At 38.1% G+C, this 16,864-nt stretch overlaps 2 protein-coding genes across 2 annotated transcripts in view; both read right to left on the reverse strand.

The window, feature by feature from the left end:
* The window catches only part of LOC105393297 (TBC1 domain family member 12), a 39,695-nt gene extending 38,710 nt beyond the window's left edge, over positions 1–985 (reverse strand). The window contains exon 1 of the mRNA XM_048631503.1: positions 148–985. Within this exon, the coding sequence (XP_048487460.1) occupies positions 148–581 (434 nt within the window). The 5' untranslated portion in view covers positions 582–985. The remainder of the gene's footprint in view (positions 1–147) is intronic.
* A 552-nt stretch (positions 986–1,537) lies between these two features.
* Positions 1,538–13,605, reverse strand: LOC105385777 (sorting nexin-14). Its single transcript, XM_048631772.1, has 19 exons — positions 13,482–13,605; positions 13,250–13,421; positions 12,752–12,862; positions 11,866–11,997; positions 10,696–10,910; positions 9,785–9,938; positions 9,236–9,410; positions 7,633–7,734; positions 7,252–7,349; positions 6,565–6,642; positions 6,355–6,416; positions 6,034–6,265; positions 5,448–5,634; positions 4,860–5,142; positions 4,086–4,370; positions 3,584–3,798; positions 3,042–3,206; positions 2,420–2,601; positions 1,538–1,935 (listed from the first exon to the last, which is right to left on the reverse strand). Exons 1-19 carry the CDS (start codon positions 13,586–13,588, stop codon positions 1,843–1,845), a joined length of 3,048 nt encoding a protein of 1,015 aa, XP_048487729.1. The 5' UTR covers positions 13,589–13,605; the 3' UTR covers positions 1,538–1,842.
* Positions 13,606–16,864: the final 3,259 nt, after the last annotated feature.

Below are 16,864 nucleotides of genomic sequence, written 5' to 3' on the forward strand. Positions count from 1 at the left end.
AAGTTAGTTAGCTTCACTTCCCACTTCAGTGTTACATGTACTTACAAGTTAGCTCTGATCAAAGAACATAATTTGTTAAAAATATGAAGAATCCATTTTGCTATTGAATTTAAAATTCAATAGGTATACATAATTGTAAATACTCACCGACTAAAGAAGCTAGATATGCCCTTCTTCTTCAGCTTCACCTGGTCTGCATCATCACTGGTCAGGTCCACTCCATCATCCTCTTTAGACGCACTAGACCCCAGCGAGCACTCCGATAGACTGGACACAGTACTAGAGAACGACCCTCCATCTTTCCCTCTCTTATGGCCACTGACACTGCCACCCCACTGGAGGGTGCTCTTGGGAGAGTCACTGGTGTCACTCTTCTCACAAGTCGAGATGGAGAAATTGCCTTCATCACTGAAGCTGCTCTTTTTGGATAGGCGGTCAACTTCATCTGTGCTTTCAACTGGTTTGTCAACTTTGGGGCTGACGAAGTGCAGTTGCTTGGTGATGGGGTTGTAGGCGAGCTGCATGGAGTCCAGCGCCTCGCTGAGCCTCACGCCGCCGCCGGGACACGGCACGCCCGCCATGCTCGCAGACACACTGATCACTGACCATGTTTACCACCACACAAACAAACAGAACCCAAAGCCATTAGGACTTCCATTTGACCTATCTTATCACCAATCTTGTTTGTTGTTGGACGATTCACTTGTAAATACTGGCTGATGATCGTTAATTATAATTACGAGAGCGGATTGTTTGATATTTTAATTTCGATTTGTAGAAAAACACAAGCACTTTTCACGAAAGCTACTAGCTAATAGTTTTGTTTTGGATTACACTAACAACAAACACGTAAATATATAGAGTCACACCTAATTCTATTAATATTTATTAAATTATCTAACAACTAATTTGGTTCTAAATAAACACAAAGCAACACACACCCATCGCCTTTTACTTTTCACTTGTAAATAAAATGACATTTGCGCGTTGGTTCGAAAACGCGCTTGGACAATGACGTCACTACTATTACTCGGCCGATTTAAAAAGTAGTGTTAGTACTGTTTCTATGCGGTGCACAAGTTCGCTTTGTATGGTCGGATTAAAGTTAGATTTCTGAACGAAAATGCGCCGTTTTGTTTTTGCATGCTGCATTGCAAATTCAAATGGTTGTAATTTAAATTTTGTCGGTATTCTATACAATACAACTTGCCACTAGCCATTTCCTGCTTATGTAATCTCGCCCATTGACTAATCATTGAATCTCGTCCTTCTACTCCGGCGTGTTGGTGACAAACCCTGGTCCAGATCCAGGGTCGGTGACAAGCACTTGAGCTGGACCAGAGTTTGTCAGTGTGGTGAAAGGATAATCATGGAAGTATGTTATGAGTACTTACGTAAGTACTTATTACTTCCATATGACGATAATCCAGTCAGATTAGTTGTCAAGTCACCACCAAGTCACTGACTGCCGCGGACTACAAAGTTTCTTTCTAACTATTTATTGAGAATTAGAACATCATTCAATAAAACATAACAATAAAAATTAAAATAATTTATTTCGATGTTTATAGTAGGTAATGGCTTTAAAATATTTCACAACTTTAACTCCTTTACCGTCCGTAAGATAAGTACTCATAAGTAGGTTTATAAAAATATCTTCAAATATTGAATTTTACATTAAATATATTTACAATTTCATTTATAAACTCGATGAACTAGCAAAAAATGTTACAAAACTTCGAGCGGACTATTATCACTTCATAAATTTACAGTAAATCTTATTGATTACGTACTAAAAGATGGGATAAATTATCACTATATTCAAGAAATTCTCATTAGATCTCAACTCTTTGGTTCCTGTGTTGGGCTCTTCTCAGATGTATTCAATTCGGGGAATAGTTCTATTAAACACAAGTCCAGTAAATTGTACACCAACTGCAAAAAAACAAATATCTTTTTATAATAGTGAATAAGTACTATTCTTACTCGTTACTATTACTCTTATTGTCATTTCGACTGAAACATTATTCGTTATTCATCTTTCTACGAACGCTACTCTTTTGTCGAATAAACTAACAAACAGTAGAGCCTTCCGACGACCCATCCTGTAGGTATCTTCTAGATATTATGCTAGCCTGTAGCGGCTGAGTGGTTTTATGGAGAAGCTTATATAGGTAGGTATATGCTTTTATAGGTACCTTTTATTTATAAATTAACAAACCACCTTTAGAACATTAACGTTTTTTAGGCACAAAAGTGTATATCTTCTAGGGCATTAAAACCGGATGTCCAAATTATCCGGATACAGTTTTTAATGATCCGTGCTATCCGGATACTAAATTGCGGCGGATAACTGCATGCATGAACCTGACTGTTCTACAGATGCATAAGCAACGATCACAAGCAGCCACCAGCCCACCTGCTTATTCAACTGCGGCCTCTGAATAATCTCAAAGGCCGTATGTACGGCGGCGGGCAGGCCCGGCCCCATCACCGTTGTGAGTGAGGACGGTATACTCCTCATGAGCTGTTGTCTCGCTCGCTCCCGTTGTTCTAGCGGGCACAGGCGAGGGACGGACGATTTGTTGCCGAAGATCAGGCCTGGGGATGGAATGGAAATGGAATCGTTAGAGACGAAACAGATAGGGCGGCAATTCATAAAGTAAAGATAACATAACTCAATCGAAAACATAAGAAAACATAAGTGTTTCAATGTTTACGTTGATATCGAATGGTCGGATGACGTCTGCTTCTTTGCGTACCACCGCGACAAACACGGAGTTGATGCAGGGATTGTCACCGTGGTGAACCCTAGATAAATCTTCAGTCATTGACTGCTCAGAGTGATACGCTAAGTTAATTTGTATGGGGAGGAACTAGAGCAGCGACTGAACCGGTAGATGGCGACTCTATCGAGCCATTTGTCTACTACTCGCCGCGACAACTCGAACTGTGTAAAAACTGTCACTCTTCTTGCAGACGTGACGTTTGAGGGTCGATGTACTTACTTACCGTAGTATTGGTTAAGTTACATGACTCACCGTGTCCCAGTCGTATGAGGTGCGCCAGCGTGCGCTCGCCCAGCAGTCCCCGCAGCGCGGCGTCCAGCGCGCGGGTGCACGCCGCGTCCGTCAGCCCCCGCGCTAGTGAGAGGATGCTTCCGATGAGGCCAGTGATGACGGTGCGCGCTTTGATTATTTTTAGCACTGGAAAGTAATAGGTTTTGTTTTTATGATAAAAGTACTTGATTTCCAATAATATTATGAAATGAAGGTTTGAAGGTTTGATGAAAATGGCAAGCAAGAAGGGTTTTGTCATCGACGTCGATAAACTCGTTTTATGCTTTTTACACCAATCACTGCGCCGTATTTACGGCGAATAGCGATATAGAGGTTTATCTACATCAATAACGAACCCGTTTATCGATATCAGGTCAGTTAAAAACTCTCTATAGAACTGTATACATTTTATACATTTTACATTTACGCAAGGTTAGCGCAGCCTTATTTTAGTCATTATGGAATACTCCATTATGACTAGAATAAACCTGTCTTTATCAAAAAAATACATTAAAAAAACTTACACAAATACAAGCAGCACTGAGTCGGGCCTTCAATCATTTTCTCCCCATACGTCTGACACACGACCGGTTCTACACCGAAGTTGTTCTCGAAACATCCCGAGTGAAGATCTCTCGTCCCGCTCTGGCGTGAAGGGTGGGCGAGGGTCGGAGCGGGACAGATGTACGGGTCCTCGTCCACTTCTATTGCTTCTTCTATGTGAGTTGTGCCCGGCTTTCTGGGGGTGTTGGAAAAAGGATTATGAATCAGAAAAAAATCTGATGACTGAGAAGGAAGTTTAGATAAATATAATTACGACCACAATTTTGAAAAAATCATGGAACCAAATAAAAATATTTCATAGATGGCCTGACTCTCCTATAATAGTACTACTAGCGCCATCTATAATTCTACTAACATCTAAAATACGGGATGGTAGCACTTTTTTAAAATAGCTACTACAACTTCCACTAGTGAACATCGTATAAATTTCAATTTTGATTACATAAGTAGATTATTACTTACAGCGTCTGAAACCTTTCCATATCAGCAGACAGTAGATAACTCTTCAGAAATCCTTCCAAATGCTGCCCCTTTTCTTTCCTCAGTTTATGCGTGACCGACTGGTAGATGTTAGTTAAATCCGTATTATTGGCGGCCATACTTGAAGCTTGAACTGCTAATGAGAAATCCCCTTCGACTGTCAGGAATAAGTGCAGTAATTCGCTGGTTTGAAGCAAGCTCTCTTGCAGTAACCGTTGCAGGAAGTCTTCATATTTGTAGCGTAGCGTTTCTAGAGGGCTGTTGTCTCTGTAAAAAAGGAAATAATATTTTTTATTGAGTGGTTATTTGCGTTGTCGAATTATTGGTAGGTAATCTAGAGTTTGGGAATCAACCTCCTTATATTAATGTAAAATTAACTGCTATGTGTTAGCTGCTCCTAATTTAAGAAATAAATAAACCTCGTAGGATAATGGCCATGGTTTAGGTCGCGTCCACGACGCCAGCGGGAGAAGCGGCGGCACGCACAAGTATTGGTTACTCTACGGGGGCGAATTACATACTAGTATTTAGTCTGTGGCCGCCGCCGTACCCGCTGGCGTCGCGTCGTGGACGTGGCCCTTATCTAATCAGTGTGTTATAGGCTCTGGCCAAGTTACGTGGTTCAGAAGCTGCGGATAGGTCTGACCGACTTCTTTTTTACATCTTTCTACTGATTTTCCCGTAGGTTGGCTGGTAGAAAGTCCACCTTTTTTACACTTATATATGCAATAAAGTATTAAATAAACAAGCACAGACTGCGGGCTGGGCAGCTGCGGCGCGGCGCTCGCTCCGTGGAACTCCCTCAGCTTGGAGCGCAGCAGGTGGAAGTCGAGCTCGCTGCGACACACGCTCCAGAGAGCGCCGCCCCCAGACGACCCACCGTCATGGTCTAGTGTTGAACGGGTGTCTAAATAGTGTTGAACGGGTGTCAATAGCTGAGACAGGCGCTCTGTGTATACTAAACTAAGTGTTGAATAAGTAAACAAGCACAGACTGCGGGCTGGGCAGCTGCGGCGCGGCGCTCGCTCCGTGGAACTCCCTCAGCTTGGAGCGCAGCAGGTGGAAGTCGAGCTCGCTGCGACACACGCTCCAGAGAGCGCCGCCCCCAGACGACCCACCGTCATGGTCTAGTGTTGAACGGGTGTCTAAATAGTGTTGAACGGGTGTCTAAATAGCGTTGAACGGGTGTCTAAATTTGTATAGACGGGTGTCTAAATAGTGTTGAACGGGTGTCTAAATTTGTATGGACGGGTGTCTAAATAGTGTTGAACGGGTGTCTAAATAGTGTTGAACGGGTGTCAATAGCTGAGACAGGCGCTCTGTGTATACTAAACTAAGTGTTGAATAAGTAAACAAGAACAGACTGCGGGCTGGGCAGCTGCGGCGCGGCGCTCGCTCCGTGGAACTCCCTCAGCTTGGAGCGCAGCAGGTGGAAGTCGAGCTCGCTGCGACACACGCTCCAGAGGGCGCCGCGGGTCGAGGCCACGGTGATGGTGAAGAGGCGGATTGGGCCGCGGCGCGGGGGGGTTTGCTAAGGGGAGAGAGGTTGGTTATGGCACAGATAATATATAAATTATAAAGCTATAACTAAGGCAAGTGTCAATGCTTACTGTGTGACGGACAAAAACGTTGAAACTAAGTTTAACGAAATTGTTATTTGATAGATACGCATAAGGTATTTGACAGCGCCGAACACCTGTTTTACATGTCTTAATTTCGTGGTAAGACGCTTTGTTTGAATGTTGTTGAAAAAAAATGTTTATGCTCATGATAAGGTAACAAAATCTCTAGCAACCAATTAGCATATGGCCAAGCTCAGAGAGACTAAATAGGAGGACTGAATTTTTTATCGAATTTTTATTTCATTACGTGGTTAAAGGTTATAGAGAATCTATAGACATTAACATAGAAAACCAAAATTCACACTCACCAATCTAGTCTCAACATTAGTCAGCACGACTTTGAACGTGCTCAAGTCCGTATCACACACGGATTCCTCCGACGCTATCGTGTCTAAATACTTCAATATATCTATGTTGTCCATACTGTCACCATCAGTTAGTTCATTGTCTAGAACTTGACCGTCTAATACTTGAGGTCTAAGCGCGCCGCGTAGCTTGTTGCCTAGCTTTATCGCTTGAAGCATTAGCTTTTCTTGTGGCCTGGAAATAGGTTAGGAAGATTTCATTACAATAATATTATATATGAGAAGAAAATCGAAAATATTTCATTAGCGAAGCACTAAACTCACTTTTTCGTCGCTTGTTTCTGGTAGCCTGTAGGTATTCTCGACCCCATCCAAATACTGTAAAACTGAAAAGGTATATACGTCAATTCATATGTGTCTTTTATATCTAGGTACGCGGTAGAATTTTACTTTCACTTTTAGTGGATCTTAATATTAGAGTGTTTCTGGTAGGGGTGTCTCTTCTGCTGACTGTACATTAATGTCTGCACTAACCTCGGAGGTTCTTAGGAATCTCGGCAACATGATCTTTTCTAGCGCTGCCTGCGTGTGTCGCGCCGCCTCGTATAGAGCCTTGGAATAGAATAAAATACTTCATATCATTAACCGTAAATATTTTTTAGATAGTTAATACAAAATTATTACTAAGTGCTAGTCATGTCTAGTCAATATCGCGCTGGGGTCACCAAATAGCCAAGACAGATCTAGACAAGAAACACTTATAGTGCGACAAACTTATCTGTTCCGGTGAGAGCGAACTAAATTGATCCATATCTCATAACTTACTAATGAATTGTATATTGTAAAAGATTTGATTAGTTTATTAACACCGCAAGAGAGAATTAACAATACGAGCAAACTTAAAATCTTATAGAATTAAGAAATATTATACATTTATGTGAGCTGCCACCGGATAAGTTTGTGGCACTGTACATGAGACAACTCAGGGTGTCTCAAGTAATACTTTTAATGAGGTCATATTCTAAACGTTATACGAGAGATCTTACAGACTACAGGGGGTTGCAAAAGTTTTTTTTCAGAAATTTTAAGTTGCAGAGCACAAGAATGCCCCTTACACAAGTATCACCCCCTTTTGGCTTACTATACCACCTTTTGAACACCCTGTAGATCCTAACACAGGCAGTTATGCCTTGGCTTAATTTATGATAGCATGCAAATTACCTTGCTCGTCCTTAGCTCTCGCACGGAGGCCCCGGATCGGAGTAATAAGCAGGTTTGTTGGCAGATATCTTGAGGAAGGCGCACGTGGCTTGGACTCGCTGGAAAATAAGTTATACAGGAAATCAGAATTTGGAAATTCGCGAAAAAAAAAAAATTTTCCATAGTAAAAAGTCACGTGACCAACAAAGTTTCTATGGAAAACGATATTTTTTTTTCGCGAAATTTCAAATTCTGATTTCAGTTTCGGGCTTAGATATAACATGCTGCACATGTAGGTTTCGGCAAACAACTGTTTCAATATACACATAACTATTGGTTTTGGATCATGTATTTATTTATAGCTACGTGTTACAATTAAGTATTACTCATAAACATACAAACCTGGGTCAAAATAAGTGACGTAGATGTCCCAAGCCTCATTCACAAGAGCCACTTCTTCGTTCGGCTTCATTTCAGGATTCAGTAGCTTAATTTGGAATGCTTCTGTAAACAAAAAATATATTGAGTTGCAATAACTCTGACTATGACGTCTAAGTTGTTTTGTTATGCAAATTAATATGCCTATTTGTAAAGAATGTGTGTTCAGCGCATTATCAGCATTGTAGCAAGTATGAGACAAATTAGAAGGCATGTATTACACTATGTATGTATAAGTGATGAGTGGCTTATAGTTTTGAATAGGAGACAATCTCTGATAATTTCTTTAGCTCTTTGTCCGCTCTTAGTAAATATTTCTATGTAACTATGTATGCAATTCTGTTATGATCCAAACAAACTATGGGTAAATTCAATACAGTGTACAAAAAACAAACTGATTCTTTCATAATTGGTCGACTTGCACTCATTAGGCGTTACAATGAAAGTAAAATCAATGGCATGCCCTTGGTTGGAGCTTGTTTGGATCGGCACGCGGCAAATCATTATTTATTCATACGGAAATTGCGATATGAAAGTTGATCGATACTCCTTTTTAGAACTCCGTGGTAAAAGGGTTCAAGGGGAAACTTAAATTGAAGAGTGTTCATCAATCAATTGCTATGTTCAACTACGATTTTTATTCGCTTATCCATAGAAACTCTTTCTTATAAGTAAGTATAGGGGGCTTGTTTTCTCAATTTTCCAAAAGTGTTCAGAATGAGCCTGTAACCTCTTTACACCATTTCTACCTGTATATGTCGCAGGCATCTGGTTTAATCTCCTGTTTGATTGAACCGCTAGCCCGTTCATTGGATGACGCTACTCAGTTGAATGACTAAAGAACAACTCGTCAAGTGGTTGACTGTAACGTCCAACGTCTTGACTGAACGTTATTCAGCGAAGTCGTTAAATGGGATATAGTATAGCAACTTTGTAATGTCTGGTTAGGATAAACATGACCAGACAAGAGTCAACAAAAAGACTATGTTACAAAGCTCTCATCTCACAAATTAACTAAACAATAACAATAAACGTACCTTGATATTGTTGTTCATAATTATCCACATTTCGTCATTCACATTCAGCACATTTTTTTCTTTGAAACTATCCGCAGGCGGTGTAATAATAGGTAAATCCATGTTGTCACACTATTTTAACACAAATAACGCACTTTAAAGATAATTCATTTGCAAAAAACTAACAATATAGTGCTTTTTGTGTCAGCTGTTAGCTGTTAGACGCCATATTGGTTTTATTCACCACCTGACTGATTTTAAGTCAGCTAACTAGTTGGACGTTTTGTGACGCTTGTACAATCAACGTTCGGCCTAGTCATACAACTGAATAACGTCATCCAATGAACGGGCTAGCGGTTCAATCAAACAGGAGATTAAACCAGATGCCTGCGACATATACATAGACCGTTGAAACTTCTATTCATACATACATTGAATGTTCTCAGAATGTGCAGTTTTCGGTTCGGTAAATCCAATTTAAAATTATTATTCTTCGGCGTTTGTCAGCTTTAGTAACGCCCTTAACAAACCAACCCAATATCCGTACTCACTGATATCTTTATAAAACTGCAGCAGATGTATCTGGCTAGTAGTCTTCATGAACTGCATGAACGCGTAGAAGTAGTCCTGGTCGTTGAGCACGAAGTCCAGCTCCATTCTGAGGAGTTTGCTCCTCTGCGTGTAGACCGAGTCGTTCTGACGGACGAATGTCTCGAGGAATTCCACCTGGGGTGGAGAAAACTGGGTTATTTATTGGAATAGGTGGTGCGAAGAAAATATAGGGTTAGTAGGTGCAGATGTATACTTATAACGTGAGTGAATAAAGAAACGCAATGAAATGGGGGAAGGGGTTATGGTATGGGTGTCTCGCTGCTTGGTTTCCCACTGCTGGGCAAAGGCCTCCCTCAGTTGTAGGTCAGTCAAAAATCTGTCCTACTTTATGTTTTTCATTTAATATCGTTTCTTTATTCACGGGCGTTATAGTAATGAAAACTATGCACCATCCGCCATACATGGTAATAATAATAATAATATTACAAAAATAAAATAAGTGTATCTGTCAGTCATGCATTATAAGTATTTAATTCTGTCGTACATACCCTATAATTCGGCGTGGTTGGCAATTGTGCCATAGTCTCGTCTCCGGTGGCCAGAATGACCAGTGTGTTCAGAATGTACGGGTCCGCCAGAACATCCGTCAGTAGAAGCAGGGTCCAGCCCGCGAATATCTCCCTTATTAACACTGACACTACCCTGGAAATAGATTCAAAATAATGAGGCTTGATTTGTTAGTATTATATCATATTATTACACGCAAAGGTTATGTAGGTACCTACCTAATAAAATTATGCATGTCTATAACAACAAGACCTTTGTATTTGTTTTGAACATAAGATGGTTCATTGGCATTTTGGGATTGGTGCGGTAATTGAAATATAAATAATGTAATAAATTAATTGGTCATGGTCAGAAATAAAAGGAGGTAAAATAAGTTACTATAATTGAATGTGATAGTCACGGCATTGGATAGACCTGTTTTTTTTTTATTTATTTATTATTTTTCATGGAGAATCAACAGCATGTTCTTATTTATAATAACTTAAAATAGCTATTTAATATAATATTAGACAGGCCATTAACAGATTCCCACATATAGAAACAAACTTAAAGTATACAGATAAAAAACTACGCTAGTTACAAACTAACAGCGGCAAGCGCCACTACGCCTAGTTAGAATTAAGTGCCTACTGACTTATTATTATTGGCAACATAATATTAGAAGAAAATAATAAAACAGAAAGCTACAATATTTGTGGCATTTGAATATTAAATCCAAATGCAAGTGTGCCCCCAGATAATTGAATTAAAAATAAATGAAAATATTTTATAAAGTTATTCACTTAACTACCTAAATACTTATATTGGTACTTATACTATTTTAGTTCAACCGACTCATCAATGAAAAAGTTTTTAATTTTAACACTATTATAAAGATAAAATTCAAACTTACGGATTCTGCACCTCACTGCTTCTTAACAGATACGGCATGATCCCATTGGTCACGCAGCGTAAGTATTTGAGCTCTGCGTTCCTATTGGCCGCCGCCGGGTGTATGGCGAGCTTGCCGTCCAATAGCGACGCGTGCTCGGGTAAGTCTGCGCATAGCGTGTAGTGCCGCAGTGCACACGGGAGCAAACGCTCCGTTATGAATTGGGAGTAGTTTATCTGGGGAAGGCGATTATAGATATTATGATAGTTCAGTTCAGTTCAGTTCTTTATTCAGTAAACAATTAACTTATTGCATTTGAATTTAACAATAAAAATAACATAAATATCTATGATTAACATAACAATAACATGCACAACAATATTATTATATACTTACAAGCAAAAATATTCATTATAGGAAAACTAATTTTATAAGATTAAAAAAAAAAATACTGCTAAATTAATTATCAATTTTGTCATTTATAAATTCCTCAACTGAGTAGTAACATTTCTTCAACAGGTACAATTTTAGTTTTTTACTGAATGGTTTATGAGCAGTCAACTCTTTATATTCTATAGGCAGGTGATTGTACAAATGGAGAGCTTGATACTTTGGTGAATGCTTCGCTATGTCAAGATTTGGGCAGAAATCAGATTTGAGATCCTTTCTTCTTGTCTGTAATCGAGTTTGTCTCTCTGATTCAGATTCTAATCGTCGTAGATATTTTACAAGATGGGAAGTGACCACCAGAATATATAAGCATGGCACTGTTAGAATGCTCAGTTTAATAAATACTTCCTTACAAGATTGACGCTGGGACATTCGCATCATGGTCCTTATTGCTCTTTTTTGAAGAACAAATGCCCTATTTATATTACATTGATAATGTTAGTAGGTAAGGTTGTTGGTATATTTTTTGGTTAGATTTTGACTTGCACGCCATCCCGCGTCTCACGTGCTTATTCCACGTGTTACAATGAATATTTGTATGAACGCATGCGGGAAATCCCGCGTGCGTGATCAAATCCGCATGCTGTTAAAAACAGCCTCTTTTATTCTTCTTAGACCACGCGGGCACAAGAGAAGTCGAAAAAAACCTTTACGTCTTGTCGTGCGTGTCTTGCTCCCCATGCTAGGTATAAAGAGCCACTTAAATAACACGTAGCTAGAGAACGATAATGAATTATTCACCTTAACAGCGCGTCGGAGAAGGCAAGCCGACGCATACCTCAGCTGTTGACGTAGTTCATCCACAAAAAATGGCTGGGGAGAGATCTTGCTGTACCACGTACAAATGAACTGTTCTAATATTGTATTGTAAAACTGAAACAATATATATATGAAATAAATAATTGGTTTATGAAATAAATAATTGGTTTATGACATAAATAGTAAATATTAAAATGATTGGTGTGTTTCTATGTATGAAAACTAATAACAGATTTAAATAGGCCATCCTATTAGCACTTTAGGATGAGTATATTTGCCTACAGGAGACTCTCTTTTACTGATATTACTTCACATCATTTTTATTATTAATTTACTGGAAGGGAATGTAAATAGGCAGATGTTATTTTCATCATGGGCTAATAAGCCTGTCATGTTGGATATAATGTAATTAGGATGTGTAAAGTTATAAATACTTTTGTAAAGTAATAAAGGAGAGAAGAACTTCTTAAAGGAATGTTTACATAACCTTATCAGTTTGTTATCAGAAAAAGAAAGTATTTGATAAGACCTAAATTATCAAATAAACAAAGTAGTCCAGAATCTTCTGAAGTGTATTTGTTTATCAAAATACTCTATCATTGGTGCTTGATGGTGATTTGGTTGTACATATTTTATGTCCATTAGATGTTGACTAGGGAAACTACCATTATTACATTCAATTCTATTTAAGTCTTAACTAAAGTGACTAAAGATAACGGCTTATACCCAGTTATCTTACTACTTGTCGTACTTTTAGAAGCCTTGTTATACCATTATTGTTATTGATGTACTTAGTTCTGTCTGTACCACATAGATCAAATTATTTACATTAAACAGATATTTCTGGTAATTAACTCAAGCTACTTACTTCTTCTATGGCTTGATCCAGCTGTTTATGAACTTGAAGCCCAACCCAGGGCTCGGCCTGCGCTCCACCATCGTGACGGAGGCAGTCTTTAGATCCACATGTTAAGCAACCCTGAAATTACATATACAGTAGGTTGTTTTCGCCATTAGATATAATGTTTTCTAAATCAACATCATCAATCAGCCCATAATTGTGCACAAATAGACATTTCTAAATAAATTCTTAAGTAATAAAAATGTTATAAGCTTTAAAATTATTAAAGTTTTCCTAGCAACATGTAAAAGTCAAAATGTGCCAACTTGCATCACTTTATGCTGCAATTAAAAACCAGTTCTAGGAGTTTCATTTCATAGCAATAATACTGTAATAAACTCTAATTAATCACTGGATTATGATTGATGCAGTCTTAAATAATGATTCAATGAACTTGCTAAGTGCTATTGACCAGTCACACAAGTTAATTATGGTTTATCTGTTGTAAACAATAGGTTTACTAACCTTACTAAGTACATCATCTAGATCGGCTTCTAAGCTTTTTTTGACAAAACTACTCTTTAATTTGTCCAGGTACGTGTGTAGAAAAGATGATTTCAGTCCGAAATAGCAAGCCAAACATCCCAACCCATAGCTGAGGACGATAGTGGCTAGGTGAAATCTGGAACAGAGGAATCTAGGTTATGGACTGGCTGAGGTCTGTAGGCTTTTATAATACAGAGATAAAAAATATTACCTGTAAACATATAGTATACAAAGCGAAGCAGCACCAAAACCAATGTAAATAACGTATTTCTGATTATCTATATTTTCCGTAAACTGCGTTTGACGTCTTTCAGTCATGGTTTGGCGAACTATGACATAAAATGTCAAACGTGACAGTTAAATGTTGCTAGAAATATAGAATAGAATATACTTAACAATGAGGGCTTTTCTAACTTAAACAAACAGGACAAAATAGATGGCGTGATTTTCAGGAAGACACCAACCACGGATTGACTTCAATGTGTAACTCAGAATGAGCACTATGTGATGTTGCATTACAGTCAGCAGTCCCGTTAGTACGCGAGTAGATACGTCGAAAAGTGATATCTAGCGTGATGCGTGGCAGTGTGAGAATAAGAGCCACCTAAGTGTACATAAAAATGTAGCTATAAAAGAAGATAAGATAAATGTTTGAATTTCAACAGATATTATACAACTAAGTATTCATAAATATACTATTTAAATCTACTTATACTAAACTACCTATACAGGCTGGCCCAAAGAGTGAATTCCAAAGGAAACATTTTGATTCCTTAGGTCAAGGGGTAGCCAAATCAACCCAATGAAAACTTTTTTGTATTTTTTTTGTTATTTTCGTGGCATCTCTTAAATTGTTTTTTAACCATTAAAGTTTCAGCTTCCTAGCTGTAAATGTGAGTTAGTTACTTTACGATCGAGCTAGTCAAAGTTATCCAAAAAAATAATAAAAAATAATTAATTCACTGAGGTAAATATTCATAGAAAATTAGTAAAAACATTGTTGCTGTCCTATGGTACCCCGGTGGTACAGAGGGCCTTTACAAGCGTGCGCCACGCCGTTCTGTCCTCAGCAACCGCTCTGGCTTCCGTCCAGGTGGCGGATTAAGAGCATCGGAGGCCCTAAGCACAAAGCCTGTGTAGGCCCCTAATTTAGAACAATTTTTTCCAGTAACAGTTCAATAGCTAAAACGTCCTATAAATTTTCTATAAAACAGGATATAAAACATTTAAAAAAAATTGCTTGCCTTAAAGGACGCGCAAGTATCACCACAGTTACAACTCCGCAGGTACGGCGAGCTATCACAGGCACTGTTAAGTACGCGCAAGCCTCATTTTTGTCAAAATCGTCGGCGTGGAAACTGGAAACAATGTTTCCTAATGAGGAACTATTTCTTCTACTGGTATATTTTCAATGTTTGCAAACTAGAATTTTTACACTAGAAAAAAGTCTAGTTGCCTGCTATTCCCATAAATCAAATCGTACACGAGGAATTATAAAAATTTATAACAACGGCCATTTTGGCATGTCCCTCAACTTCTTTATTTATTTGCAGGCATTTCTTTCCTTATATTGGTAAAAAATGCCTTTTAACTGCAAATATAACTAATTGACTTTATTTTAAACTAAAATATATTTAAATCCTGTTTAAACTGAATTTTTCAAAAATATTTTAATAATTCACCACCCACCATTTTGCCCTGTCCCTGGCATAAAATGAAACTTGAAGCTCAATTTATTCAAAAATTTCTTAAGTAGCCGAACTTTTGGAGTGGTTTTTACGGAAGATATACTAAATAGTTATCGTTTGACATAATTAACCTTTAACTGCCGACCTACCCGTCTCACAGACGGCCTCGTTTTTATTTTGACAATATTTTTTCACCCGAAGCGTTACCAAGGTTCCGCCCCTCAGTACCCTCCTCCCCCCGCGTGTTCTACTTGCTGTAGGCGTCCCGCTTACGACGCGTGCACAGGTGCTTTATGCGGAGCTCGAGACGTCTCACAGACGTAAGTACGGTGTTTATGTTCCAAACTTGATACGTCTCTTGGTCGTCATCACGTTGTAAATGTATGTACTACCTTAGTGTCTTGAGGTCGTCACATCGTAATTAACATATGTTTTTTCCTACGGAATGTCTGAAAGTGGTAGTTCAGGGTCAAAAAAGAGGACACTACCTAGTGATTATAAAAATCAAGCAATTTATAATCATAGGAAATTGAGAGAAAGGAGACAGGACGTGCGAGGCGATGAAATATCAGACCACCGCGAGAACTACGTTGTTCCATTGAACCAGTTATTTGTTCCGTTGTACCATTGCCCGAGCATAAGCTCAAGAATAGCTGGGTATTCGGAAGACCTGTGCAATTTGTCCAAGTCTACTAAAAAGACGCACAAAAAAATCATGTTGTCCCTGGAAGAAACCCATGTGCCTTACATTTTGCCTACAAATATGCAATAGCTGCAAGCCATAAATATGCTAACTTGATTGAGTGTCAGTTTTTTATTTCGTTAAGTTTTTGTGCTGATTCTTTTTTATTTTACTTTATTAGTTATAAAAGAGTAAAATTATAAAAAAAATCTACTGATATGTGTATAAATAAAAAATATATATACTTCTAATAAAAGTTCCTAAAAATGTTCAAATAAAACTTGGGGTCTCATCAATACAGGCTGATTTGTTGTTAAATTAACTAATTGTTTTATTGACTATCCATATATTATAAGCCATTTAACTATAGTATTTTTATGGGTGGTTATAAATTAAATAAAATGAATACTTTATTTTTAAATGATTTTTCAAATATCTACGTCTCTCAGACGTAACCTCGTTGTTAGTGGCGCGTTTAGACCACGTCGGCAGTTAAAGGTTAAAAGTGCGAATAATAGCCGTTTTATATTTTTAAAACGAAAAAAATTTCGGCCCCGATTTTGATACTTCCGGAAAAGTCGGTTTTGTTACCGCATTTTTTCCTATAGACAATTTACCAAATGCTTATTTTTAGTTTTTAAAATATAGCAATACTAACATCTTAAACATATGCTGGCTTAAAAAAAATAAAAAGGCCTCCGTGGGTAGCTCAGTGAGACTGTCTTTATTACCGGTCGAACTGTGACCAAATTTGTCTTCAGGTTTGTTACTACCGTAATCAATTATTTATTGACACATTTCTTACGATAAATTAATATAAAAAGGCATGGTTAATGCTAAACAAATTGTGGTATTTGGTTTATCACTGCTAGTAACTGAATGGCTCATATATTTTTTCAAAGGTTAGGTGGGCGTGTTTTGTTACTTCGGTTTTTTTACTGAGGGTACGGTAACATATAGATGGAACGAAAAAGTAACAAAATCGACAGGTTTACATGGCGACTTTAATAACGGAAGTTAGATTGCTTTGACTGTATATTTATTGTTTTTTTGTTGTTATAAATGTGGTTTTTCGAGCGATATAACCCAATTTAGAGTTTAACTCTATTATTAAGATGTTTAAAGTGAATTTCATGTAAAATTGGGCCCATGTTCTAAATTTATCATGTTCAAATTTTGTGCTGGTGCCATGTAAACCAAGCCCAACAATTTTGTTACCGTCCG

Source organism: Plutella xylostella, chromosome 29 (assembly GCF_932276165.1).
Source record: "Plutella xylostella chromosome 29, ilPluXylo3.1, whole genome shotgun sequence".
Classification (NCBI taxonomy): domain Eukaryota; kingdom Metazoa; phylum Arthropoda; class Insecta; order Lepidoptera; family Plutellidae; genus Plutella; species Plutella xylostella.